This window comes from Monomorium pharaonis, chromosome 2 (genome assembly GCF_013373865.1).
Source record: "Monomorium pharaonis isolate MP-MQ-018 chromosome 2, ASM1337386v2, whole genome shotgun sequence".
Classification (NCBI taxonomy): domain Eukaryota; kingdom Metazoa; phylum Arthropoda; class Insecta; order Hymenoptera; family Formicidae; genus Monomorium; species Monomorium pharaonis.
This window is the reverse complement of record NC_050468.1, coordinates 2,810,272-2,835,696: the sequence shown is the minus strand read 5'-3', so window position 1 is coordinate 2,835,696 and position 25,425 is coordinate 2,810,272. Positions and strand designations below refer to the sequence as shown.

The 25,425-nt window shown below is 29.1% G+C and overlaps 2 protein-coding genes across 2 annotated transcripts in view; both read right to left on the bottom strand.

The window, feature by feature from the left end:
- Nucleotides 1–24,518, bottom strand: part of LOC105839071 (BMP and activin membrane-bound inhibitor homolog) — a 121,666-nt gene extending 97,148 nt beyond the window's left edge. Inside the window, exon 1 of the mRNA XM_036283585.1 lies at nucleotides 23,101–24,518. Coding sequence (XP_036139478.1) covers nucleotides 23,101–23,272 — 172 coding nt within the window. The 5' untranslated portion in view covers nucleotides 23,273–24,518. The remainder of the gene's footprint in view (nucleotides 1–23,100) is intronic.
- On the bottom strand, nucleotides 10,154–15,874 carry LOC118644630 (ATP-dependent DNA helicase pif1-like). The gene is made up of 2 exons (XM_036283584.1): nucleotides 13,364–15,874; nucleotides 10,154–13,158 (listed from the first exon to the last, which is right to left on the bottom strand). The coding sequence occupies exon 2, from the start codon at nucleotides 11,396–11,398 to the stop codon at nucleotides 10,193–10,195; it is 1,206 nt and encodes a 401-aa protein (XP_036139477.1). The 5' UTR covers nucleotides 11,399–13,158; nucleotides 13,364–15,874; the 3' UTR covers nucleotides 10,154–10,192.
- Nucleotides 24,519–25,425: the final 907 nt, after the last annotated feature.

Below are 25,425 nucleotides of genomic sequence, written 5' to 3'. Positions count from 1 at the left end.
TAAGAAAAGTATCGAAATCGTTAATATCCTTTTCTCTCTTTTTTAACATATTCCTTAAAAATATAAATATAGTCAAATTTAGAATTTTTTTGTACACCCAATTTATGTTTAATACAACAATTTTAAACTTACAAGTGTTCTTAAAATGTATAAAGCTACAAAAATCATCACAATCAGGATTATCTAAATTACAAAATACGAATTCATTATAAATTCTGTTGATATTCTTTATTAATTTTTGATAAAATTTAGCACTCTATTATATAGTGTTTTTTATAGATTTAAGCCTTCTAAATACAAGAAAATTGTAATTATTAAAAAATTTGCGGATAAATTACGCATATAGATGACTGAAAGGTGACAATACGGAATTATATTAAATGATCTTTTTATGGATGCATTGGTTGGTAAAGTTATATTAAATTTAATAAATAGCTTTTTTAATTTCGGAGTATCTTATAATAATTTCATTAAATAATTAGTCAATAACTGAAGACTGAATATAAATTACATATGTCATAAATATGAAATTTAATTCAAACCACAAAAAATAACGATAAAAGTAACTATTAAATTTATTACTGCTAAAAAATGTAACTATGTTACTTTTACAGTTACACAAAAAGAAAAATAACGTCGTTACTAAAAAAAGTAACTGTAACGGTAACGGCATTACAAGTAACGCGTTACTTTCCAACCCTGGATATTAAGTATAAAAAGTGCCGCTGCCTTCATTAGCTGCGCACTAGTAGAGTGCCTTTTTAGTATAGCACAATAACTACATGTACTCCGTAAAAATCATTTATTTGACAATACTTCTGAAAAACTCTGTCTCTTAAAACAATTTTTAAATAAAACTTGAGTATTGCTTATATCGTTTTATTATTTGTAAATTTTTTTAAATATTCGTATAACTTGTTTAAGAAAATAACATCTAAAAAACAATTTAAATAAATTATATAATTATCTCATATAGATGTTTTAAAGCAAAACTATCTTTACCTCACCTAAGATAGTTTTAAGGATTTTTATATCATCTCCCTATAGATAATTTTGAAACTATCTAAGCGCAACACTGATATGCACAGGATGTGTGCGTGCGTGTGCCTATTGAAAATTATTGCGGTTTGTTATAAAAAAAGCTCAAAACAGGGGCTCTATTCTGTACTGGCTACCAAACTATCGGTGTCGTTGCGCAGGTTTTTTGCCATATAAAATATCTGTACTACGACACCGTACTATTCCGTACACAGTTATCTATAGTTGTCGGTTCGATAACTGTCATTGCGCTTATGTTTTCATATATCAAAATACGTGCGCAACGACACTTACCGAACCGACAACTATTGGTAAACGTATACGTGATAGCGGCCCAGCAGTGTGATTCTGTAACTCGTTAAGAGGTATCGGTATCGTTATACAGTTGTTGCGCAGATATTTTATATAGTAAAAAAGCTGCGCAACGACAGTATAACGAAACCGATACCTCTTAACGAGTTACAGAATAGGCTTACAGTAGGCCTATTCTGTAACTCGTTAAGAGGTATCGGTATTGTTATATAGTCGTAGTGCGATTCTGTAACTCGTTAAGAGGTGTCGTTATACTGTTACGCAGATATTTTATATGGTAAAAAAACTGCGCAACGAAAGTATAACGATACCGACGTCTTGTAAGAGGATGCTGGAGATGGGGTCTGTTTTATCGATTAAACGCGATTATTGTTTTAGTAAAAAATCTTTTTGTTGATTACACAGAATTAAAAATCCTCCTCCAGAATTAAAATATAGACAATAACGGAGTGCGGTGTACACAAGTTTATATGAAAAACAAACAAAAATTAAAAAATTACAGTTTCGTGATTGACTCCTGCAGGCGACTCGTGAAAACATTTGCTGCGTATAAAAGTTTTATACTTTGTACGTACAAAGCATGCTTCGCACATTGCATTACAAAAAGAACAATTTTGTGCTTTTGGAAATGAGTCCAGACTTCAGTATAATAGATTTCTGTCTATAAAAATCTCTTATGTATGTGTGAATGCGGATTCAGAAGAAGTCGATAAGTAGAGTAATATGAAACAAATTTTTTTGTTCTCGATATAAAATCCAATTCACAGATTGATATTAATAGGTGTACTTTAATTCTGGAAAAAAATTTCCAAATCTGTAAAAGAAATATGTACGAAATCTCATTAATGATGGGTATGAATAATTCTACATTATCGACCTCGATCTAGTTTGAGGAGCAGTCCAGCATCCCCTTAAGCCCGTATCAGACTAATGATTGAGATTGAGATTGAATTAAAATTTGACGAATCAGAACAAAGTTTTTAAAACTTTTGCTTAATTTACTTGCTCTGATTAGTTAGATTTCAATCCAATCTCAATCTCGTTAGTTTGATACAGACTTTAACAAGTTAACAGTTACAGAATCGCGGCCTAATAGGCCTATTCTGTAACTCTTAACGACAGTGTCGATATCGTATATTGTCGTTGCACACATATTATATATGACAAAAAAGCTGCGCAATTATATGACACATATTATATATGACAAAAAAGGCGCTTCTTTCGCGGATGTAAATCAATCGATCGATCGTGAATCATTCGTACGTCGCGTCGCGTTACGTCACCCCCCGCTCGCTCGCGCTTGATTCGACGTAAACAATTTTATTGCTCGTGTTGAGCATTCCTCGAACAACGACCGACCCCTTTCACAATAGTTTATACTATCGCGCAATAGCCTTTGTTTGTTTGAAACTAAATTGTTTTGATAAACTCTTTGGCGTCGAGTATTTTTGGAAAGCCGTCCTTTGATTTACGACGAAGGAATTTAACATTGTAAAAACTCATGTATTTGTTCCGTCAAAGGAAAAATAACTTAAATTAATTTAAAATTTATCTTGTACCTATAGATGAATCAATAAAGCACCATCGTACTACTGCTCTTTAATTTTACAATTAAAACAAACGTATTGAAAATATGTCATATTGAGATCAAATTGTGATACTTTATACCAATTATTAAATTATGAAAGATTTCGTTATAAATTCTGGTTTTATTCCGCAATTAATTCACACAAATGCATAATCGAGATGCATAATTAACGTGACAAAGATTGTTTCTTCTTGCTAAATTCATGAAAATTAGTAAAACAAACGTGCCCTGAGCACGTGCACGCGCCGTGTTTTCTACGATCACTTGCACGCGACTAATAACGCATCTTTCCTACAATAAATATCAAAGCACTATTATTTATATTAGCATTAAAATAATAAAAGGGAACTGATATCTCAAACAAACAAAAAAAAAAAATAAAACGAGCGATGAAGGATCCATTCACGTTTGTTTGTTCATTTATCTGTTAATTCCTCGTGTCAAGATATTAATATTCCTTTACTATCGATAAGTTTATAGAGATCGATAAGTTGTTTCAAGATTTATATTCTGGAAAATGTTATGTATGAAATTAAAAAAGTGATATAAAAGCAACTCAGATAAAAAACTTAATAATTATTAATAATTGCTGAAGCAAAATGCATATCCTTTGCTATAAAGAAATTTTATGATTACAATTTTTAAATCTATTTATTCAATTACACAGGCACACAAAAAATAAAAAATTGTCTGAACAGAACACTCCACTAGGCTATTTTTATGTATTTTAACGTGCTGAACACGAATTCGGTGTCAGAATTGTTCCATCACTCACCATTTCTTTTTTTTTAATCAAAAGGTAAATTAAAAATCGCAAAAATTGCTCTGTACGCGGAAAATGGTGAGTGATGGAGCAATTCTGACACCGGATTTGTATCAAGCACAGTCAAAGGCAATAAAAAGACAGTCTTTCTTTGATTGTGCTTGACACTTTTTTTGACACAAATTACGTTTTTAACTCACATCTATAACATTTTTTAAAATTATTTTATAGATTTGTATGCCTTGTAACTTATTTATACATTTATTTGTTTTTCTGACAGTGAGATACAACCTTTATAAAATCCAAATGATAAAATTTAATTTGCCAGTAAATTCAAACAATATTGCTTATTTTGAACGATCTGACTGGCTACTTTATTAAATCAATATGTTAACACGACGTTTCAACCCTTGTTTTGGGTCCTTATCAAGTGTAATCTATAATTGTAAAAACATGTACAATTAAAACAACAATGTATAAACTAAAATATAATATCTATCTAATTGCTTATAAATCTAATGTGACAAATATAAAAGTACTTCGACTGGTGCAGTCTTAAAATTAAGTAGATAAAAGAGAGACATGCAGATTGCATCAAATTTAAACTGACTCACAATCATGTAAGTTACTTATTTTTACATAAAATATGTGTTTTATCAACACTAGAACACAACATTGCGCGCGCTTCGCGCGCGCCACTTAGCATTTTTATATTGAACAATGCACTTTTTTTTCTTCTGTAATATTACTCTCACACACTTTATCATATTTAATGCCCTTCTCTATCTCACGCTCCTTCTCACCCTCTCTAAATTATTAATTATATTATTAATGATATTAATTATATTATTTTCATATTGTTCAATATTACTCTTACACTTTACTTTCTTATTTAATCCTCTTCTTTATCTCTCACGCTCTCCCACTCTCCCACCTCCCCCCCTCTCTCTCTCTCTAAACACAAATTAGTAATTATATTTTCATGTTTCTTAATATCACTCTTACATACTTTATCTCCATACTTAATCCTCTTTAAATAAATTAAAAATTATAATATATTATATGTAATGTTATCTGTTAATTTTCAATCAATTTTCAAAACTTTCACTTTCTGGCTTTCTTGTTTAATCTCTCTCAATAACAATTTCCTTTTATCTAATCTCTTTCCTTTTCTAATCTCTTTCGACAAAACTCACTGTCTCTCTCTGACCATTTCAACAACTAATAATAAGCATTCAACAACTTTAAAATTAAATTTTTTTAATCTTATGCCTTAATAATACATCATTAAAATTAAATTTTTTAATAAATTAAAATTTATAATATTACATGTATTGTTACCTGATAATTTTCAATCAAATTTCAACACTTTCACTTTCTAGATTTCCTTTTAAACTCTCTGGATCTCAATTCTTTCTCCCTAATCTCATTCCTTTTCTTCTATTAAAATACACAAAATGTCAAAATAATTAAAACGCAAATGATACTTAATAAAAATAATAATTAATAAAAAATAATAATTATTAAGAATGATAATTAATAAGAAATGAGAATTAAGAGTTTAAGATTCCTTTTTTTCAAAATATTTAAAACGCAAATGTTACCTTCCCGAAATCTCTCTTTCTCTCTCTCTCTCTCTCTCTCTTTCTCTCTCTCTCTCTCTCTCTCTCTCTTTCCTTCTCTCTCTCTCTCTCTCTCTCTCTCTCTCTCTCTCTTTCTATTTCCTTCTACCTATCACTTAATTTTTGTAATTTTTTTAAACTTTTTATTTTTTATAGATATTTACGTATATATATACTGGCGCAAAATAAAACGAGCCAAAAATTTTGACCGAATTTTAGGCAATTTTCAAAGTGATGCAACTTTGCGAAAAATCATCTAAATTACATGTACTTTTTTTTAAATTAAAGGGCAAAGACTCTACTTTGAGAATCCCTAGGCGAAAGTTTGATTTGTTAAGTGCGAATACAATGCTCTGTGTATTGTAAAAATTCGATATTTTCTGCAATTGTCAGCCTTTTGCTGAAATTAGTTTTTACAATGCTCTGTGTATTGTAAAAATTCGATATTTTCTGCAATTGTCAGCCTATTGCAGAAATTAGTATTTACAATGCTCTGTGTATTGTAAAAACTCGATAGTTTCTGCAATTGTCAGCCTATTGCAGAAACTTAGTTTTTACAATGCTCTGTGTATTGTAAAAACTAGATAGTTTCTGCAATTGTCAGCCTATTGCAGAAACTTAGTTTTTACAATGCTCTGTGTATTGTAAAAACCCGATAGTTTCTGCAATTGTCAGCCTATTGCAGAAACTTAGTTTTTACAATGCTCTGTGTATTGTAAATTGAACAGAAAAGTTCTTTAATATTTTGCGTTTTTCGCAATAGTTAATAGTTATTGATTACACAGGCACACAAAAAAGTGGTTGGTTCGGCGGACCAAATTAATTAATCCTTATGTATTTTGACTCGCTGAATTCAAATCCAAGATCAGAATTGCTGAATTGGCCTTTTTTTTTTAATTTCAATAGGAAACGCCATTTTTTTGTGTACCTGTGTAATCAATAACTCGTTAACTGTTGCGAAAATGGAAAAACGGTAAAGGACTTTTCTGTTCAGTTTAATGCGCTCTACCTGTTTATAAAGATTGCATAAATCTTTACCAAACATCCTGTATATAGATATTTATAAAAAATAAAAATTTAAAAACATTTAAATAAATAATATTTATTTTCTAATAAAATCTATTTTTATATAATATTATAAAAAGGTACATAATATTAATAATCATTAAGTTGAGTCAGGTATAAAAAATCAATATATCGTTCGGTTGTAATTAACGTTGACTCCAAACGGATAGATATATCGATTTTTTTATAGCTGTCTCAAAATCCGATGGAATGTACTCCATGATTTTTTGTTTCTATGTTCTTTTGTCTTCTATTTTACCATGTCTTCTATAAATAATAATATATTGGACTTTATTTTTATTTTTTAAATTGATTTTAATACCTAAAATATCCAGATTATTAAAAATGTTTTTTTCATTAGTAATATGTAATGTATCCTTCTCATAAAAAATTCTAACTCCTCCTGCACAACCATCACCTAATCTGTAATTATTATATACCTTTCTTGTCTTTCTTTTTCTCTCTCCGTTTTTATAAGAAAATGTCTTAATCTTTGATAATTTAAAAGAATTATGCTTTCTTGAATCTTCTCTCTCTTTTCCTATTCTTCTTTCTTTTCTTTATTTCTTTCCCTTTCTTTAATCTATCCTTTATCTTCTGCAATTTTGAATAAAAAAGTGTAAGTGTAATTTTATAAGTAACTACATAATATTATATAAAAACATATTTTATTAAAAATTATTATTTACTTAATTATTTAACTTTTTATGAATAAATACATACACACATATATGTGTGTGTATTATATAAAAACTTGTTTTTATATAATATTATGTACAATAATTATTTATAAATTTACATAATTTTACACACATACACACACAAGCTCGTGCGCATGCACACATAAAAAAATACACACACAGAAAAAAAAATATAACCAATAACATTTGTAATTGCGGGCTGCCAACTACATAAAATACTTAATACAATATTTACCGTTAACGCAAGTACAATACTGCAATAACATATGGTATTGCATTGAGTAGGCAGTTTTCAATTTCATATCTTATTAGATACATTACATTTTTTACAGTGTATATATAATTTTAGATCCGTATCAGCTATATTAATTGATTTTGAAACAGCTATAAAAAAATCAATATATCTACCAGTTTGGCGTCAATATTAACTACAAATCGAATAATATATTGATTTTCTACACCTGACTCATTAATATTATGTATCTTTTTTATTTCTGTTCTCTGTTTATACCTTTTTAATGTTTCTTTTCTTACTCTCTGCTCCTTCTATTTCTTTCTTTCTTTTTTTAATATAATGCTTATTTTCTTTAACCTTAAATAAAAAACATTTAAATATATTAATAATAAAAACGCAGCTAAATCAAATTAAAAATTCTAATTTTGACAAAACAAACTTTATGTTGTAAAAGGAAGGAAGAAAAGCAAAAAACATTCAAAGGAAAAAATTATTTTCAAAAATTATACATATATATATAAATATTATTGTTTTCAGAAATAAAATACTTAATGTGTTATAAAAAATTAAACTTTTTCTTACTTCTCCCCCCCCCTTCTCTCTCTCTCTCTCTCTTTCTCTTCCTCTCGTATATTTTTTATGTGGCTCTTTTTCCTTTTTCCCTGATTTTTTGTAATTATTTCAATCAACTATCAAAAGTGACAGTTTGACAGCTGAAAATGACACGAAGTAGTTTGACAGCTGGAAATGACACGAAGTGAAGAAAGTCACAACGCACTTAACAACGAGATAGCGAGACAGCCAATCAGCATCTCGGAAAAGCGGCAACAATAAATTCGATTCGATTTAACATCTCCTTTTTTAGATAGGATAGGACTAGAACATGCGCGCGCTTCGCGCGCGCCAAATGTTATTTTTTTATTTGTTATTACACCCTGCATAAAATTACTATTGCATATAACATATATACAACTCGTTTATTTCTTAAACATTTCGGCCTTTGAAAAAAGGTTACATAGCTTAATTACATAATAACATAGGATTCTTAATGACTATTTATGCTTTTCTTTGTCATTTCTTTTGTTTAATACATTTTTCATCCATTTTGTACCTATATTTACCTCTGATAACATTTTCCTAACAGAGAAATTTTGTCTTCGCAATTCTGTAAATTCTTCTAATAAGTGTACTAAAGTCTCTACTTTTAAATTGTATAGCTTACACTTTTTCTTTTTTTCAATATCTATTCCCTGATGCCTTGTTTCCGCACTTAAATCTCGCTATCATTGACTGACTCCCTACTCTTATACCCCACTAAAATATACAAAGACTTCTCATCTATTTTTATTTCTTTGTATACTCTATTATATTTTGCTCATATTATTTTTTCATATCTTTCTTGTTTTTGTTTGTATCTGTTTATCTTTCTAACTCAGTGAGAAATAACCATCAAATCGACATCAATTTGATTTAATAAATGCAATTTATATCAATTTTCCCTTAATTTGATATCAATTTGACATCACTGAGTTATTTTTCACTGAGAGGCCTTCATTTGCGCACAGTACAATTGGACACGTTGCAATTGCCCACTGTGCTATTAGACACGAAATATTACACATCGTTCAATTGCGCACAGTTTGTTTGGACACAGTTCAATTGGACACAGTTCAATTGGACACAGTTCGATTGGACACCGTTCGATTGGACACAGTTCAATTGCGCACCGTTCAATTGCGCACCGTTCAATGGCACACCGTTCAATTGCGCACATGTCAATTGCACACCGTCTAATCGTACACCATTTAAGTCGCAAACCCATGTGGTGCAGTGAATGCTTTACACACACACACACACACACACACACACACACACACACACACACACGCGCGCGCGCGCGGGGGGGGGTGATGCAAGGGGAGGCCTTCGGCCCCCCTCCTGCACCCGCCCCGTCCAAGTCGCTAACCTATGCACACATTGCAAACGTAGCCATAATATATGAATATTTAATATGCGTTTGATTGAACTGTGTGCAATTGACATGTGCGCAATTGACATGTGTTCAATTGAACTGTGTGCAATTGAACAGTGTGCAATTTAACGGTGTGCAACTGAACGGGGTGTAATTGAACAGTGTGCCATTGAATGGTGTGCCATTGAATGGTGCGCAATTGAACAGTGCGCAATCAAACGGTGAGCAATCGAACGGTGAGCAATCGAACTGTGTCCAATCAAACTGTGTCCAATCGAACTGTGTCCAATCAAATTGTGTCCAATCGAACTGTGTCCAATCGAACGAAGTTCAATCGAACGGTGTCCAAAGGAACTGTGTCCAAGGGAACTGTGTCCAAATGAACTGTTTCCAAACAAACTGTGCGCAATTGAACAATGCACAATGTTTCGTGTCTAATAGCACGGTGAGCAATTGCAACGTGTCTAATTGTACTGTGCGCCATTGAACCTCTCTCTTTTTCACTGAGTTATGTGTATATACATAAAGTTTTTTCATTATAGTATTCATGTAAAATATTAAATTGTAATTTATTACTTTGAAATGTTGCAAAATTTTAACATTTTAATTTTTTGTTATTATAAAAAATAATTGTTTTTATTTTTCACGACAAATGATCTTATTGCAGATAGTACATCCTCAAAGTCATGTTAATATGGTCATATTGAATAATCCATTCTCAAAATATATTGTTCATCACAGGATGCTATCAAACAATAAATATATTAAAAAATATTACTTTATAAAGTATTAATTTAAATTTATTTTTATTTGTATTTATTTTAAATATATTTATATAAAATTTATTAGTATAATAGCAATTATGTTTTATATTGTAAAATCAATTAAAGACATTCTTATTGAAACATTTCTGTATATACATAATTTTTTATTAATCTATTTTGTCTTTTTTGTCCTAAATCAATTTTCAATGATTTCCAAGATCTAACTCGTGAAAATGCCATATAAAGTTGATCATGATTAAAAATATCTTTTCTTAAATCAATTGCAATTTTGTCAAATGTTTGTCCTTGTGATTTATTTATTGTCATAGCAAAAGCTATTTTTATCGGAAATTGTCTTCTTTTCATCACAAATGAATAAACGTTTTCACAATATAAAGTTATGCGATTTAAAAAAACTATTTCCCCTTTTTTATCACCAGTTAAAATTTCGCATTTTAACAAATTGTTTCTTAACTCTAAAATTAACAATGTTGTTCCATTATATAAACCTTCGCTGATGTTTAGATTTCTAATCAACATGATAATCGTGTATTTTTTTAATCGAAGTTTATGAGGTGGAAGAATCGCTGGATTTAAAGTACTCAAATATTCTGTTAAAATAGTTTTATTAATATCATGAATATCGTTAATAGTTTCTGTAGTGTCTATACTTGTATACACTCTTTCTGTTGATTCGTCAAGTAAATTTACAACTTGTTTGTTTAGTTCCTCCACATCAACATTTCGTGCAGAAAGTATAGCACGTTTTGCTGTAAGTCTATACTGATAGTGTTTAAATATTTCTTCGTATGTATCTTTTACTATATTTGCGTTCAAATCTGCTACACATCTCAGTAGAACTTCAATATTATTAAATTGATCATTCAAAGTACCATTTCCCAAATCTAATAAAAAATTAGCAAATTCTTGTTCATGTCGTAAAATACGCATATTTTCCGTTAATGAAAAGATTTTGAAATGTTGCCATAATGAGCTAAATTTAATTGACAAATTTACAATTTCAGACCGTGTAACGTTTTGTTGTACTGGCAATAATTGTCTGAAATCCCCACCAAGAATAACAATTTTATCACCAAATTTTAGATTATTTTGCATTAAATCTTGCAAAAGGTGATCCATCACTTCAAGAGCATATCGCGGTGCCATTGGTGCTTCATCCCAAATAAAAACATCTGTTTTCTTCAAACATTCAGCTTCTTTTGATTGAATTTTTATATTCGATGTTGAGTCAGCAAAAAGAGGCATGGGCAAACCTAAAGTTTTATGTGTTGTTTTTCCATTCGGTAGTAACGTTGCAGCGAAACCAGTGAAAGCCATTGTACTAACAACTTTGTTTTGAGACTTGAGTAAATAGTAATATAATATAATGTTGTATAAACAAAAATTTTACCTGAATCTCCAGGTAATGTATAAACCGTCAATGTATAAACCGTCAATGTATAAACATTTTAATTGTTGACCATCAGTTTTTTCTAAAAGAGTTAAAACATAATCAACAATTATTTTTTGGTCATGATTTAACTGACTGTATTGTTGTTGACCAAGTAAGACTTCTTTTTCCAATTGTTTGGCATGTTCTTTTTCATATTCAATCGTTATTTGTTCCATTTCTGGAAATTGTGAAAGTTCCCAATCTTCTTTGCAAAGTAATTGACCAATTTGAATATAAGCTTTTCTTATCCCAGTGACTCGTCCAAATTGTCGTATGTAATCTTCTGACATTGCAACTTGAAATTCATCCCACAATTCTTTTGAATGCCCTGGTTGGCAATGTATTAATATTCGAACAAAAAGTAACCTAAGTTGTCTTGGCATCATCCAAATAGAAGCTTCGTTCATTGCACATTTCTATTCTTCATTATCTTCAATTAAGCCTAAAGCTAAACATGAAGAAGTAAACGTTTGATGTAATTCACCATTGACTGTTTTTAAGTCATTATAGCATGTTGCTCCTTTGACATTCAATAAAAGAATACGTAAATAAAATAATTCGATTTCAGTTGGGCTAACTGAGTACATGCGTCCAATATAGTTAAAATGACATTGACGTTTTTTCCAACGATAAATTTGTTTTCCGTTAAATGTTACCTTTTTAAATACAAAATATAAAGGTATATCTGTATATACATACTGACGTGCATCAACATTTCGTTTATTTTATTTAAAATAATCCATTAACATTGTTATACGATCTAAAGCAGATTGTAAATCTTGTTAATTTGATTTATTAGATATAATAACATTCTGTTCATTTGGCAAATGTACAGATAGACGAATAATAGCATGACTCTTCTCTTGTAATGTTTTACCTACAAACGCCAGTAAGCTTCAACTGGTCCTACATAGCGTGCTTCAATAAAATCTTTGATTTCGTCATGAACAATTTCTACATTATTCACATCTTGTTCTATAACTACAGATGCTGCATCGTGACCTTTGTAAATATATTTGTATAATCTGTTCATTTGGCAAATGTACAGATAGACGAATAATAGCATGACTCTTCTCTTGTAATGTTTTACCTACAAACGCCAGTAAGCTTCAACTGGTCCTACATAGCGTGCTTCAATAAAATCTTTGATTTCGTCATAAACAATTTCTACATTATTCACATCTTGTTCTATAACTACAGATGCTGCATCGTGACCTTTGTAAATATATTTGTATAAATACTTTACTGACTTAATACTTGAAACAACTTCAACATTAATATGACAATTAAAAATTTGTGATAATATGGGACAATAAGGAACAAACCGATTATCTACTACAAATTCTTCGGGTTTCTCATACAAAATGCCAGTGTCTCTTCGACGATATTGTGGATAACCATTTTCATCCATAGTTGTTTCTTCGTGAAAGGATTTTGGAAAATGTTTTGAACATTTTCCACTTATCATACACCAATCACCATATGGTCCATGAATCACATTCTTCTTGACAATTTCATGTAAATTTTTATCAATAGCAGGATCGGGAATTTCAGCAGAAATATATTTATCAACAGTTTCCAAATTAGTAATTTTGCAATTTTGTTTCATAGTTATTAACATATGTATGTGCGGCAAACCGCGTTTCTGAAATTCGATTACATAAACAAATGCTTTTACTTCACCAAAAAATTTCTGTCGAACAATCAAATCTATCAAATTATTTTTTTTATATCAAAAATTCTAGCGCAAATATCAGGTCTATCATTAGGTTGTTGATTTGGAAGCAAATTTTCTTTAATTTCAAGCCAATTTGGATTACAAGTCATTGTAATAAAAATATCTGGTTTACCATATTTGCGAACAATAGTCATCGCATCTTGATAATTTTGCATCATATTTCTAGGTGAACCAATAAATGTAGAAGGAAGTATTATTACACGTCCAATATAAACATTAGTATCAGCCACTTTTTTTCTAAATAGTCAATCAGTCCTTGGTGCTTTTCCACTCTCAAATGTTTTTGATTTTCTTTACACCAATTAATTCTATCTTTTTCTGTTTTTACATAGCTATCAACAAGCCATTGTTGAAATAGCCGTTTACCTATTAAAAAAACATTGACATTATTACATACAGCCATTCGGTATTGAACATACATGGATCTAGTTACACGTTTTCCATCCGATTTGTTTAATATTATCATGCCAACCTTGTGTACCATATGGATAATACATTGGATAAATCCAAGGTTCAACGTTTGGATCCATACTAACGTATTTTAAAGTTTTATCACATTTGTTTCTAATTGTAACATAATAATCAGGAATATTTCCATCTGCAGTAGTTGAAAATATTGCAGCAACTTTATTAATTTTTTGAACATTATATCTTCCACGATCAATGCCTGTTTTTTTATTTAAAAATCCTATTTTTAAATTAGGTATATTTAAACCTAAACTTTTTTGATTAAGTACTTCTTCGTGCATCATTTGATATGATTGAACAAGTATATTATTATTACGAATAATGTCATCTAATGTACGCAATAACTCTTCATGAAGATTTGTATTTACATTTAAACGGCATTCTGTAGCTTCGTTAGCGTCAAGAATAAAAAGCTGTCCATAACTTGATTGCTCATTTATAGCAGGATATAATGCAGTATTAATTTGGTAATAAATTTAACCTTGAATTTTGAAACAATAAGGTCCTCGTTTTTATGCATTAAAATTAACCAAATTAGCATTAAAAGATGCAAAAGAAAATGCACCATTGTAACTTCTTAGGTTTTTAAAAAAACTTATTAGATTTTTTATGATTTCCCAAAAATAATTGTTGTAGTTCATTAAAAAATGTTGGTAAAGGTTCCAATATAACTTTTCCATGATTACAACTATCTTTGAATGAGTTATCTTTATTGTGAACTTTTTCAGCGTGAAAATGTTTCCCTCTACAATATTGACACTCGACTTCCATTTTTTCTACATAATGTTGACTTAAATTATGATAATCTGTATTTTAAAACCCTTTGTAGTTAGCTCGAAAATTTCTAATTTTTAAATTTGTAATATTATATGTTTGCAATAATTGTTCATCAGTTCCGAACAAATTATTATTAGATAGTCCAGCCATATTATTTGTTACATTTTCTTTTTGTGTATTTTTTTAATACAAATGATTGTTGATTACCAGTTGTAGACACATTACTATTAGATTGTTCAGCTATATTATAATCTATATTTTGAAACCCTTTGTAGTTAGCTCGAAAATTTCTGATTTTTAAATTTGTAATATTATACGTTTGCAATAATTGTTCATCAGTTTCGAACAAATTATAACTAAAATCAGTGAGTTACACGCAGAATATTCGATCGAAGTATCAAAAAATAATATTTTAACTAAAATGAGTATCTAGAAATTTTCAGCTACTCTGAAAACGCATTTTAAAGTCTATATATTGTGTCTTGATATTTTGTTCAAATATTCTGTTCATAAATGAGGGAAAATAGTCTCAATTTGACACCATATTGGTATCTTGTACTAAATTTTTCAAAAAATACCAAACGACATTTAAAAATAGACGTTTTTAGCTATAATTTGCGCACTTGCTGCTTTTTTAATATTGAAGTATATTCTGGGCAGAGAGAGGTCTCCATTTACAGAAAACGCCCTATATACACGGTGTCTCGTATAATGTATGCAATACTTAATAGAAAGATAGACGAGATTAAGGTGAACATAAAAATCTACTATAGTTTTTGGATATCTCCAATAATAGCCAAAATAATAATTTTTTAAATTGAACAAATAAGAGCGCACCGAAAGCAGCGCTAAGCCGCTCGAACCGGCAGCCAATGCTTGACACAATGAGCCGTGCTATAGCTGAAGTGGCTCAGAGGCTCGATTCTTGAATTTATTCGCAAGAGAAACGTATGCGCAAATACCCTTTTAAACAGAAAAGTTGCAAGTTTATTGGTTAAAAGCCATACAACAGCCAATAAATTTCTAACTTTTCTATAAGTTCAGAATTTGTAAATACGTTTCTTTTGCGAATGAATTCAAGAATCGAGCTCCTGCACTTCTTTCGGTGCGCTCTCATTCGTACAAATTAAAAAATTCATATCTCGCTTATTATTGGAGATGTCCAAAAACTATAATAGACTTTTATGTTCACCTTTATTTTACTGTTCTTTTAGATTTTATTTTCTTTATAAAAAATAATTTTTCTCATCTTTTTGTGCATATAGGTATTTAGTACACAATATCATGTTTTTTTAGTAAAAAAACAGTTATGTAATCTTTTTATACCAATAGATTCTTTTTATTATTTTGTGCATAATATTATTAACATAAAACTACTTTCTTTATTTTTTAAAATTTTTTTTACTATCTTTTAATTTTCTTTTCTTTATATAATAAATAATTTCCTTCATTATTTTGTGCATAAAAATATTGAGATAAAATAATCAAAAAGTAAATATTTTACAAAATATTTCATAGCTTAGTTCTGTATAATAAGAAACATTTTGCAACATACAAATTATAAAATATTTTCTAAAATATTCATTTTTTATCATTTTATTTTTATAATTTATATTATGCACAAAATAAAAAAAAATTAATTAATATAAGAAAACCATATAGCTGTTTTCACAAAAAATTATTTTGTGCATATAAATATTTGTTGAAATATTATGCTTTTTTGTAAAAAACAGTTATGTTGTCTTTTTATGCCAATAGATTCTTCTTATTATTTTATGCATAATATTATTACAATAAAACGAGAAAAAATGAATAATTTACGAAATATTTTATAATTTTTATAAAATATTTCTTGTTATGCAAAAAACTAAACTATAAAATATTTCGTAAAATATTCATTTTTTATCATTTTATTGTAATAATATTATGTATAAAATAATATAAGAACAATCTATTGGTATAAAAAGACCACATAACTGTTTTTTATAAAAAAGCATGCTATTCTAACAAATATTTATATGCACAAAATGTCATGGTTTTTAAATTCTTTTTCTTATTTTGTGCATATTATTAAAATAAAATAATAAAAAATGAATATTTCACAAAATATTTCATAATTTATATAAAATGTTCTGTATTATACAGTAAACAATGTCGTGCTTTTTAAAAAATATATAGATAAAGAGAGAGAGAGAGAGAGAGAAAGAGGAAGGGAGAAAAAGAAGAAAAACAAATATAAAACCAGGTAATAATGTCAAAAATATACATAGTTATTTTTAAAAAATCATATTTATATAAAAAATATAATTATTAATATCATGTTTATTGTAAAAACAGTTTTGTGGTTTTTTGTATCAATTGATTCTTTTTCTTATTTTATGCATAATATTATTAAAATAAAATAAATATTTTACAAAATATTTCATAGATTTTTTCATAATTTTTTCAGTTTTTTTGCATGCATCATAGTCTCATTAAGATATAGTTCAATTTTCAAAAAATTTCTAAAAAAATAATTTTTTTTGAGAACCACCTTAAATATATATTATACTATATTATTAAATTTTTAATAAAAAACAAATTTATAAAATAAAATAATAATTATAATTTTATATTTTATATTGGAATAATATTTACTATATTTCTAAACTTAAAAAACATAAATTACATTAATAAAATAAAATAATTATAATTTTATATTGGAAAAGACTTTTACAATATATATAATGTATTAGATACACATTTAATATAGTAGAGGAGAAAATGGTAATATAGCCAACGTGGACATAATATGGCTACCCATATTAACTCCATTATTAGCTGACGAATTTTAATAATTATTCATGATATCATTTGTTTAGTAGCCTACTGTTATATAAAGATGCTAATATGACAAAGCACAACAGTCAACATTTATTATAAAGTATTTTTACTTTTAAAGATTTCGAAAATTTTTTAAGGTACATTTTAACATTTAATTACACATACTTTCTCATTCTTTTTAAACTTAACCGCATTATCATCCAAATGTATGTACACTTGGGAACTTTTTTATTATTTAACTCTTTATTCGGCTGTATATATTTCGAGTTATACAAAATTGAACGATGATATAGGATGTTGTCAATATGGCCATCTAAGTGTGCTAGTAATAGTCACTTTCGAGATCTCCATTTCAACAAAATTTCTCTATAAATCGATTAAAGGTTTAATTTAAGGCTGTTCATTTTTTTTAAAATTTTTTATATAATAGAGTTCTTTAGATTTAAAATTATTTTTATTTAATTTCCATTAAATGTGAATAAAAATCATCTGTTTCGATATAACATCTTATTTTATATAAATATATGTTTCTAACAAAATACTGTGGCATTTTTAAACAAAACCAATTTTTTTACATTTATTTTTGTGGTAGCCATATTTATCCTCCCATTTCTTTTCGGCCTATTTTGCAGTATCGTTACATTTTTATAAATAATATATAATATGATAAATATTTTATAACTTTGAATTGAAAATCTAATGAGCAATATTTTGATAAATATAATCATAAAATTTCAACTCAAAATATTAATTATTAACAAAGTTATTAAATAAAATATAAATGGATGGCCATATTACCACCTTCTCCCCTATATTATTAATTATTTGCTATATTATTAAACTTTATTAAAAAACAAATTATGATAAAAACATATTGATAAAATAAAATTATAATTTTATATTGAAAAAGAATTATATAATATATTTAATATATTATATTATTTTAACCCTTTAAAAACCAAATGCGGACACTTTTTCTATGCGCGCAATTTTGCTCATTGCACATCATGTCTGTATAATTATGTTTATAAATATATTTCTTTTAAATTTATCTTTAAACTTTTAAATCTTTTTTAACATAAAATTTTAATTTTTTAATTTTTATAAAAGTAAATGAAAGATATGGGTAAATAGATAGACAGATAAATAGATAGATGGGGTGTGTAAAATATATAAGCAAAATAGGCAAATTATATTAAAATATAATTAGGTGAAACAATGACTTCTGTAGATAGAGGGAACAAATATAGAGTGCAAAAGAGAATGAGAAAGGGAAGAAAAGATTGTAAGAAAAAAAGTAATGAGGGGAAATATCAGATAACATGCTATTTTATAAAAAAAAATAACGCAACAGCTTTTTAAATAATTATTATATACCTCGTCTTTCTTCCTTTTTTCTCCCTCCATTTTTTAAATGTAAATACCTTTATCTTTATCTTTCTTTATCTTTTTCCCTTTCTTTAATCTATCCTTTATCTTCTGCAATTTTGAATAAAAAACGTGTAAGTGTAATTTTATAAATAATTGCATAATATCATATAAAAGCATATTTTATTAAAAATTATTATTTACTTAATTTTTTTAAACTTAATTTTTTATAAACACACACACATATGTATGTATGTATTTATAAAAAAAGTTAAAAAAATTAAGTAAATAATAATTTTTAATAAAATATTTTATATAATACTATGTAATTATTTATAAATTTACATAATTTTACACACGCACGCGCGCGCAAAAAAATAATAAGCCAAAAAAGTAATATAGCCAAAAAAATAATATAAAAAAATAGCCAATAACATATATAATTGCGGGCTGCCAACTACATTAAATAAATAATATTCAAACGATTAATAATTTAACCTGATATTTTACCTTCTTATTTTTTCCTTTTCACTCCCATTTTCTTTTTCTCTCTAATCTCTTTCTTTTCCATCCCTTTTTCTGAAAAAATTAATGCTCTGTCATATGCAAACTGTTAAAATATATTATTTTAAATTAAATTTTTATTTAAATTATTAATTATATCATATTTTAATGTTATTTTTTATTTTACTATTACTTGATGTTTCTCCTTTCTTACACTCTTTTTTCTCTTTGTCTTCCTTTTTTTCACTCTCTTTCTGTTCCTTCTTTCTACGAATATTGCTGCTTCTCTTTTTAAATTCTTTCTCCCTTACTCTCTCTCTCTCTCTCTCTCTCTCTCTCTCTCTCTCTCTCTTTCTCCCTTCATTCTTTTTAATCTCTTTCCTTTTCTGATAAAATTTATGCTCTGTTAGATACGTAAAGTACACGAACTGTTAAATGTATTATTTTAAATTAAATTTTTATTTATATTAGGCGATTTTTGGCGATCGTTTGATACATGTACCAAAGTGTACCAATATGTACCAGAGCGTTTTCGCGTGTTTGGTACTTTTTGGTTAAGGCGTGGCTAACCATTTTGATACATTTCTGGTTGATACCAGCTATACCTTGCAACGAAGTAAAATAGTTTTTTCCAAATCTGCGGTATGAAAAAAGAGAAAAGAACCAGTCCGTTTTAGCGTTCATAGTGGTATATGGTAGTGGTACATCGTATCAAGATAAGCTCCACCCCTACCAATATCAACCTTGGTACATGTACCAAACAATCGCCAAAAATTGCCTATTATAAATTATCTATATTTTAACGTTATTCCTTATTTTATTATCACCTGATATTTTCTTTCTCATTTCTTTCTTTTGCCTGTCTCTTTTTCTCTTTCTCCTTTTCTCTCTCTCTCTCTCTCTCATCTCTTTCTTGCTCTCTTTCTGAAAACTGTAAAATACGAAAAGTACGCAAAATATCAAATTAATAATATTCCTTATTCTATTTCCCTTTTTTTTATAACAAACAATTAATAATTTTACCCGATATTTTACCTTCTTATTTCTTTCCTCTCTCTCTCTCTCTCTCTCTCTCTCTCTCTCTCTCTTTCTCTCACTTTTTTCCTCTCTCTAATACATAAAATACGCAAACGGTTAAAATATATTATTTCAAATTAAATTATTACTTAAATTATTAATTATATTACATTTTAATGTTACTTTCTATTTCATTATTACCTGATTTTTCTCTTATTTCTTTGTTCTTTTTTTTGTTTTTTTTTTAACTCTTTCTGTTCCTTCTTTTCAATATCGCTGTTTCTTCACAAAATCGCTGTTTCATTTTCTAAGTTATTTAATTCTCCCTTACTCTCTCTCTCTCTCTCTCTCTCTCTCTCTCTCTCTCTCTCTCTCTCTCTTTCTTTGTCTGTAATATGTTTCCTTTCCTTTTCTATTTCTAATAAAATGTATGTTCTGTCAGATACGTAAAACACGCGAACTGTTAAAATATATTTTAAATAATAAGTTATATTAAATTTTAATGTTATTCTTTATTTTACTATTACCTGATGTAATTATAAGTTATATTAAATTTTAATGTTATTCTTTATTTTACTATATTACCTGATGTTTTTCTTCTTATTTCTTCTTTCTCCTCATCTCTCTCTCTCACCTCTTTTCTTTCCTTCTTTCTTTCCAAAAAAATTCATGCTCTGTCAAATATGTAGAGAAGACGCTGACTGTTAGAATGTAATATTTTAAATTAAATTTTTATTTTAATTATAAATTATATTTGATGTTATTTCTTTTTTTATTATTACCTGAAAGTTTTTTTATTTCTTCCCTCTCCCTCTCTCATTAATCTCTTTTAAAAGAAATGTGCAATAATATGCACATAACCGATTTGTTACGTGCACATCAATATGCATATTCACATGATAGCTGTCAAAATTCAATGACAGCTACTCTCGACTAAACTGTCAAACCACGACTCTCGCACACGAAGCGAGTCAAGCGCGAGACAGCCAATCGCGATCGGAATAAAGCGGCAACATTGCAATCGCGATTAGCAGGCAACTTTAGGGTTACATGGCTATTTTATAAGAGGATAGGAATTATTTTAAAGAAATGTAATTTTAGCTTCAGGCTTATAATTTACTTGCATAATTCATGACAAACGAGATGGTTGCAAGAAGTTTCTATGTATTAGGATATTTAATATTACATTGAAAGTAGTTCGTTAAAAAATTTTTGTTTATTTCTGTCTCGTCTGCATGTCCCTCTTTTATCTACTATAATTTTAAAACTGCATCAGTCAAAGTACTTTTATATTCGTCACATTAGATTTATAAGAAATTAGATAGATATTATATTTTAGTTTATACATTATGTTTTTACAATTATAGATTACACTTGATAAGGACCCAAAACAAGGGTCAAAACGTCGTCTTAACATATTGATTTAATAAAGTAGCCAGTCAGGTTCAAAATAAGCAATACTTTATGAAATCGTTGGCACGAGCTTATGAACAGTTGTTGTCTTGCGAATATTTTATTTTTGTAAATAATTAATGCACTTGAAAAGAACCAAATCCTATGGTCAAAACATTGTGAGACTGTGATTTACAATAAAATATTGTCAGTTTGTCGACTACTATTCTACTCTTTGATATATTCCTATAATTACTGGCCACATTAAGCTATTTCAATTTTTGTCTACCAATCATGTTATAAGCAGTTCTTTGGATATATACATAATTAATATAATTAACAATTTACTAAGAAAGGAAATAAAATTGTAATTATGGAACTTGTGGGGTGATATGAAATAGTATCAACAAATATACATTATTTGTTGTAATTTGGTTATACTTTTATTTTATTTATTAACTAATATTGTAATAATTAGCAAACTACATTCGAAGGGATTATGGAATTCAAATTCAAGGTGGTCCATAATCCTAAACGCAGGCAATATAACTTTACCCATTAAATGTATGTACATACACATTAAAAAGACACGTCAAACATTACATTCAATTACGTCATTTGAATTAGAGCTATATCAAGTCCGTCAAGTTACATTAAAGTTAAAAATGGAATACCCGATATATTTCTCAAAATAACGTAAAAAATACACATTTATAAAACTTTCGGCTACCTGCAATATTGAAATGCAGTTTTTATAACAACACAATAACCATAGCCAGTGACCATGTTATAAGGTTTAAATAGTAAAAAAGTAATTTAGATGATTATTTCTAAAACTCGACACAATGAAATATCGTGAACTCCATAACCTCACATCTAGTCCGCACATATAACCGCCTTTTCTCCTCTAGAATTATAAAAGTATGTACATATTTTAAGCATCATTTTTTTTAAAGACTAGACATCACAGATACACTATTTAATTTTTTACTTTTTACTTTATAAAAATAAATTGCAACATCTGTACAAATTATTATTTGCTGATTCCGCTGTGACAGTCGCTTACAAAAACAATGCAGCAAGAGAACCAATTAACGCGGAAAAACAATAACAATATTATTTCAACAGTTCGATTATCGACTTGACCCCTTTTTTAATAGAGTAGTTTGCTATATGTCATAATAATTACATTTAGAATTAATGATTTAAATGATTAGGTTTAGACTTATAACACAATATAAATAATGTACACTATACAATATAATTTAAAATAAAATAATGCTAAAATTTTTCTGTATGCGATTCTATCTAAAAATGTTTCTAAATGTTGAGAAAAAGAATAACAAATAATTTGACAATCTCGGTTATTTGTGCTCGTGTTTTTGCTCTCGATATGCACATTCTCGTTGAATTAAACAAAGTAGTGTAGTATAATATACAGTAGTTTATAAAGTAGTGCTCACTTCGTTTGCTTAGATAAGGAGATGAAAGACACGTTACCTTTGTGACTAATGGATCGCCCTTCGTTGTCAGTGAACATCTCGTAATCCTCCGAATCTAAATTTGTAGGCGCACCGCTAGTGACAACGACAACGAGACCTATTGTCAGCATCGCGACAGCGAATAGATCGCGCGGCAACATCCCGAACGCGATCGAACAGCTCGGCTTCATGTCGATTCGATCTCGAGACTCAAGATACCGTCCACCACGTGACGAGTCTCTCCCTTTTCTCCCGGCGCCGCTAGTCGATGCCAAGGAGCCGGCGTCGTCCACGGCCTCGTGTTTGTCGTCAGAACGATGGATTTCCAAAAATCGGGCATGTGTTTTGCTCCGAATTTAGAGCGTCAAAATCGTCATCGTTGTCGAGTCGTCAGAATCGACGGCGGCCGATTATCGCGGCGCGCATAACGCGCGAAGACGCGGCGATCGCGAAACGCGGCGAAGCACACGAGGATAAAACAGCGGAGGAGCGTGGACAACACGCTATTCCGATGGTATTCGGCGGCTGACTGATTCACTCGTTCGAGCCGACTAGTCGCGCCAGCCGCCAGTCGCCAGCCGCCAGCCGCCAGGCGTCAGGCGTCAGCCGCCAGCCGCCAGCCGCCAGCCGTCGTCGTCGTCGTCGCCGCGTCGGCCACTTCGGACTCGGACCGTGTTCGGCGGCGGATACCCAGCGCTTAAGAGCTTTTGCTTCGAATGGTTTTTAATGAAAAGCTGCGCGTCGCTGTACCGCTACCATCGACTGTGCAGCACTGTGCGATGCGTGGACGTGGGTAATGCTGGCAAACACTCATTTCACGTCGCGCGTCGCCTACCTTGCTTTTCCCTCTATCCTTGCGTATTTACATATCTATTTTGTAGATATTTTTTCTGCGCTTTATGTCAAAAGCACGTTTTATCATTCGGCTCACTTGTCATTCGATTCGGACCGAGAGTTTTCAAAATTCGGGGGACGAAAAATTCATTACACGATCACATTTTGTGTACCGAGATAATTGGTTTAATACAATGTATCGGAATTTGATTACTCTTTCAAAAAGCAATGGCGCGCTGTTACTCAAGTTAGCGATGTAAGCAGTACATAGGAGCATGTAGTTCCTTGAAAAGTTTTTCTCGAAACATTCTTAAGAAAAATTAGAGATTTTAATTTTACATTTCTCAAGAAATGATAATTTCTTGAGAATAATTCAAGTAAATGCTTCTCGATATATTCTGTTTCATTGGTTAATATTTTGTCCTAGAAAGAAAAAATTGCACAATTTGCAACAACTTTTTGATGTATTGTTTACAATTAAATTGACTTCCATGTAAGCAAAAATTTTCAATTACTAATGATTTTGTCACAAAAAAAGATCTCGATTAGCAGAAGCAACAACAAAAATGCTTCATGTTTCTAAAAAAACTAAAAAAAAATAATCAGCAATAATTTTTTTATAAACAAAATTAAATTTAAGTGTATTTGTCATTTATTGTTATCTTAATTTTTTATATTCTATTAGAGAACATAAATGTTTTTTATATTACAAGATGAAAATATTTTACAGAAAATTTCTTGAGTTTCAACGTATTAATATGTTTTATTTTTTAATTACTAAATATATTTATTTAATTCATATAAGTTAGGTGTATATAAAAAAATTAGTGAAGTTAATGAATAAAAATAAATAAATAAACAAATTTATTGCAATTTGTTTATTATTCTTTAATTTATACAATTTTAACATTCTCGACATTTCTCGAAAATTATCGAGAAATCGAAATTGTATTTCCCTTTCGCAAGAAATAAAAAATATCGAGAAATCAGAAACATTAAAGAATATATCCGAACGGCCAACGCTACGCCGCGCCTGTGTAAGTAAGTAGCGAAAAATAGTATACGTGTGATTTGTCGACGGAAAGAACTGCGGCATGGAAGGGGACGATGGCGCCTGAGCCCTGACGCCAAAGTGGTGCGACGCGACGCGACGCCACGCGACGCGTCATGTCTTTGCCTGCTTATTTCCATCGCGCCGATCGTCCTGTCATGTTGAATAAAACTTCTTTCGATAGATACACATGTTTTGTCTTGTGCAGACCCGATTATTTATTCTTCGTGTACAATGTATTTATGTACTTCTTTAAGGAAAATATCATAAATAAAAGGACAAAAAATTTGTTTTCTGTATAAAAATTATGATATGAGGTAAATGCACCAACTAAATGAACAAATATTTATACCAAAAATTTATTATTACTTTTTAATATTAAAATGTTATATTTAATTATATATATATATATATATATATATATATATATATATATATATCATTATAATGGTAAAGCGT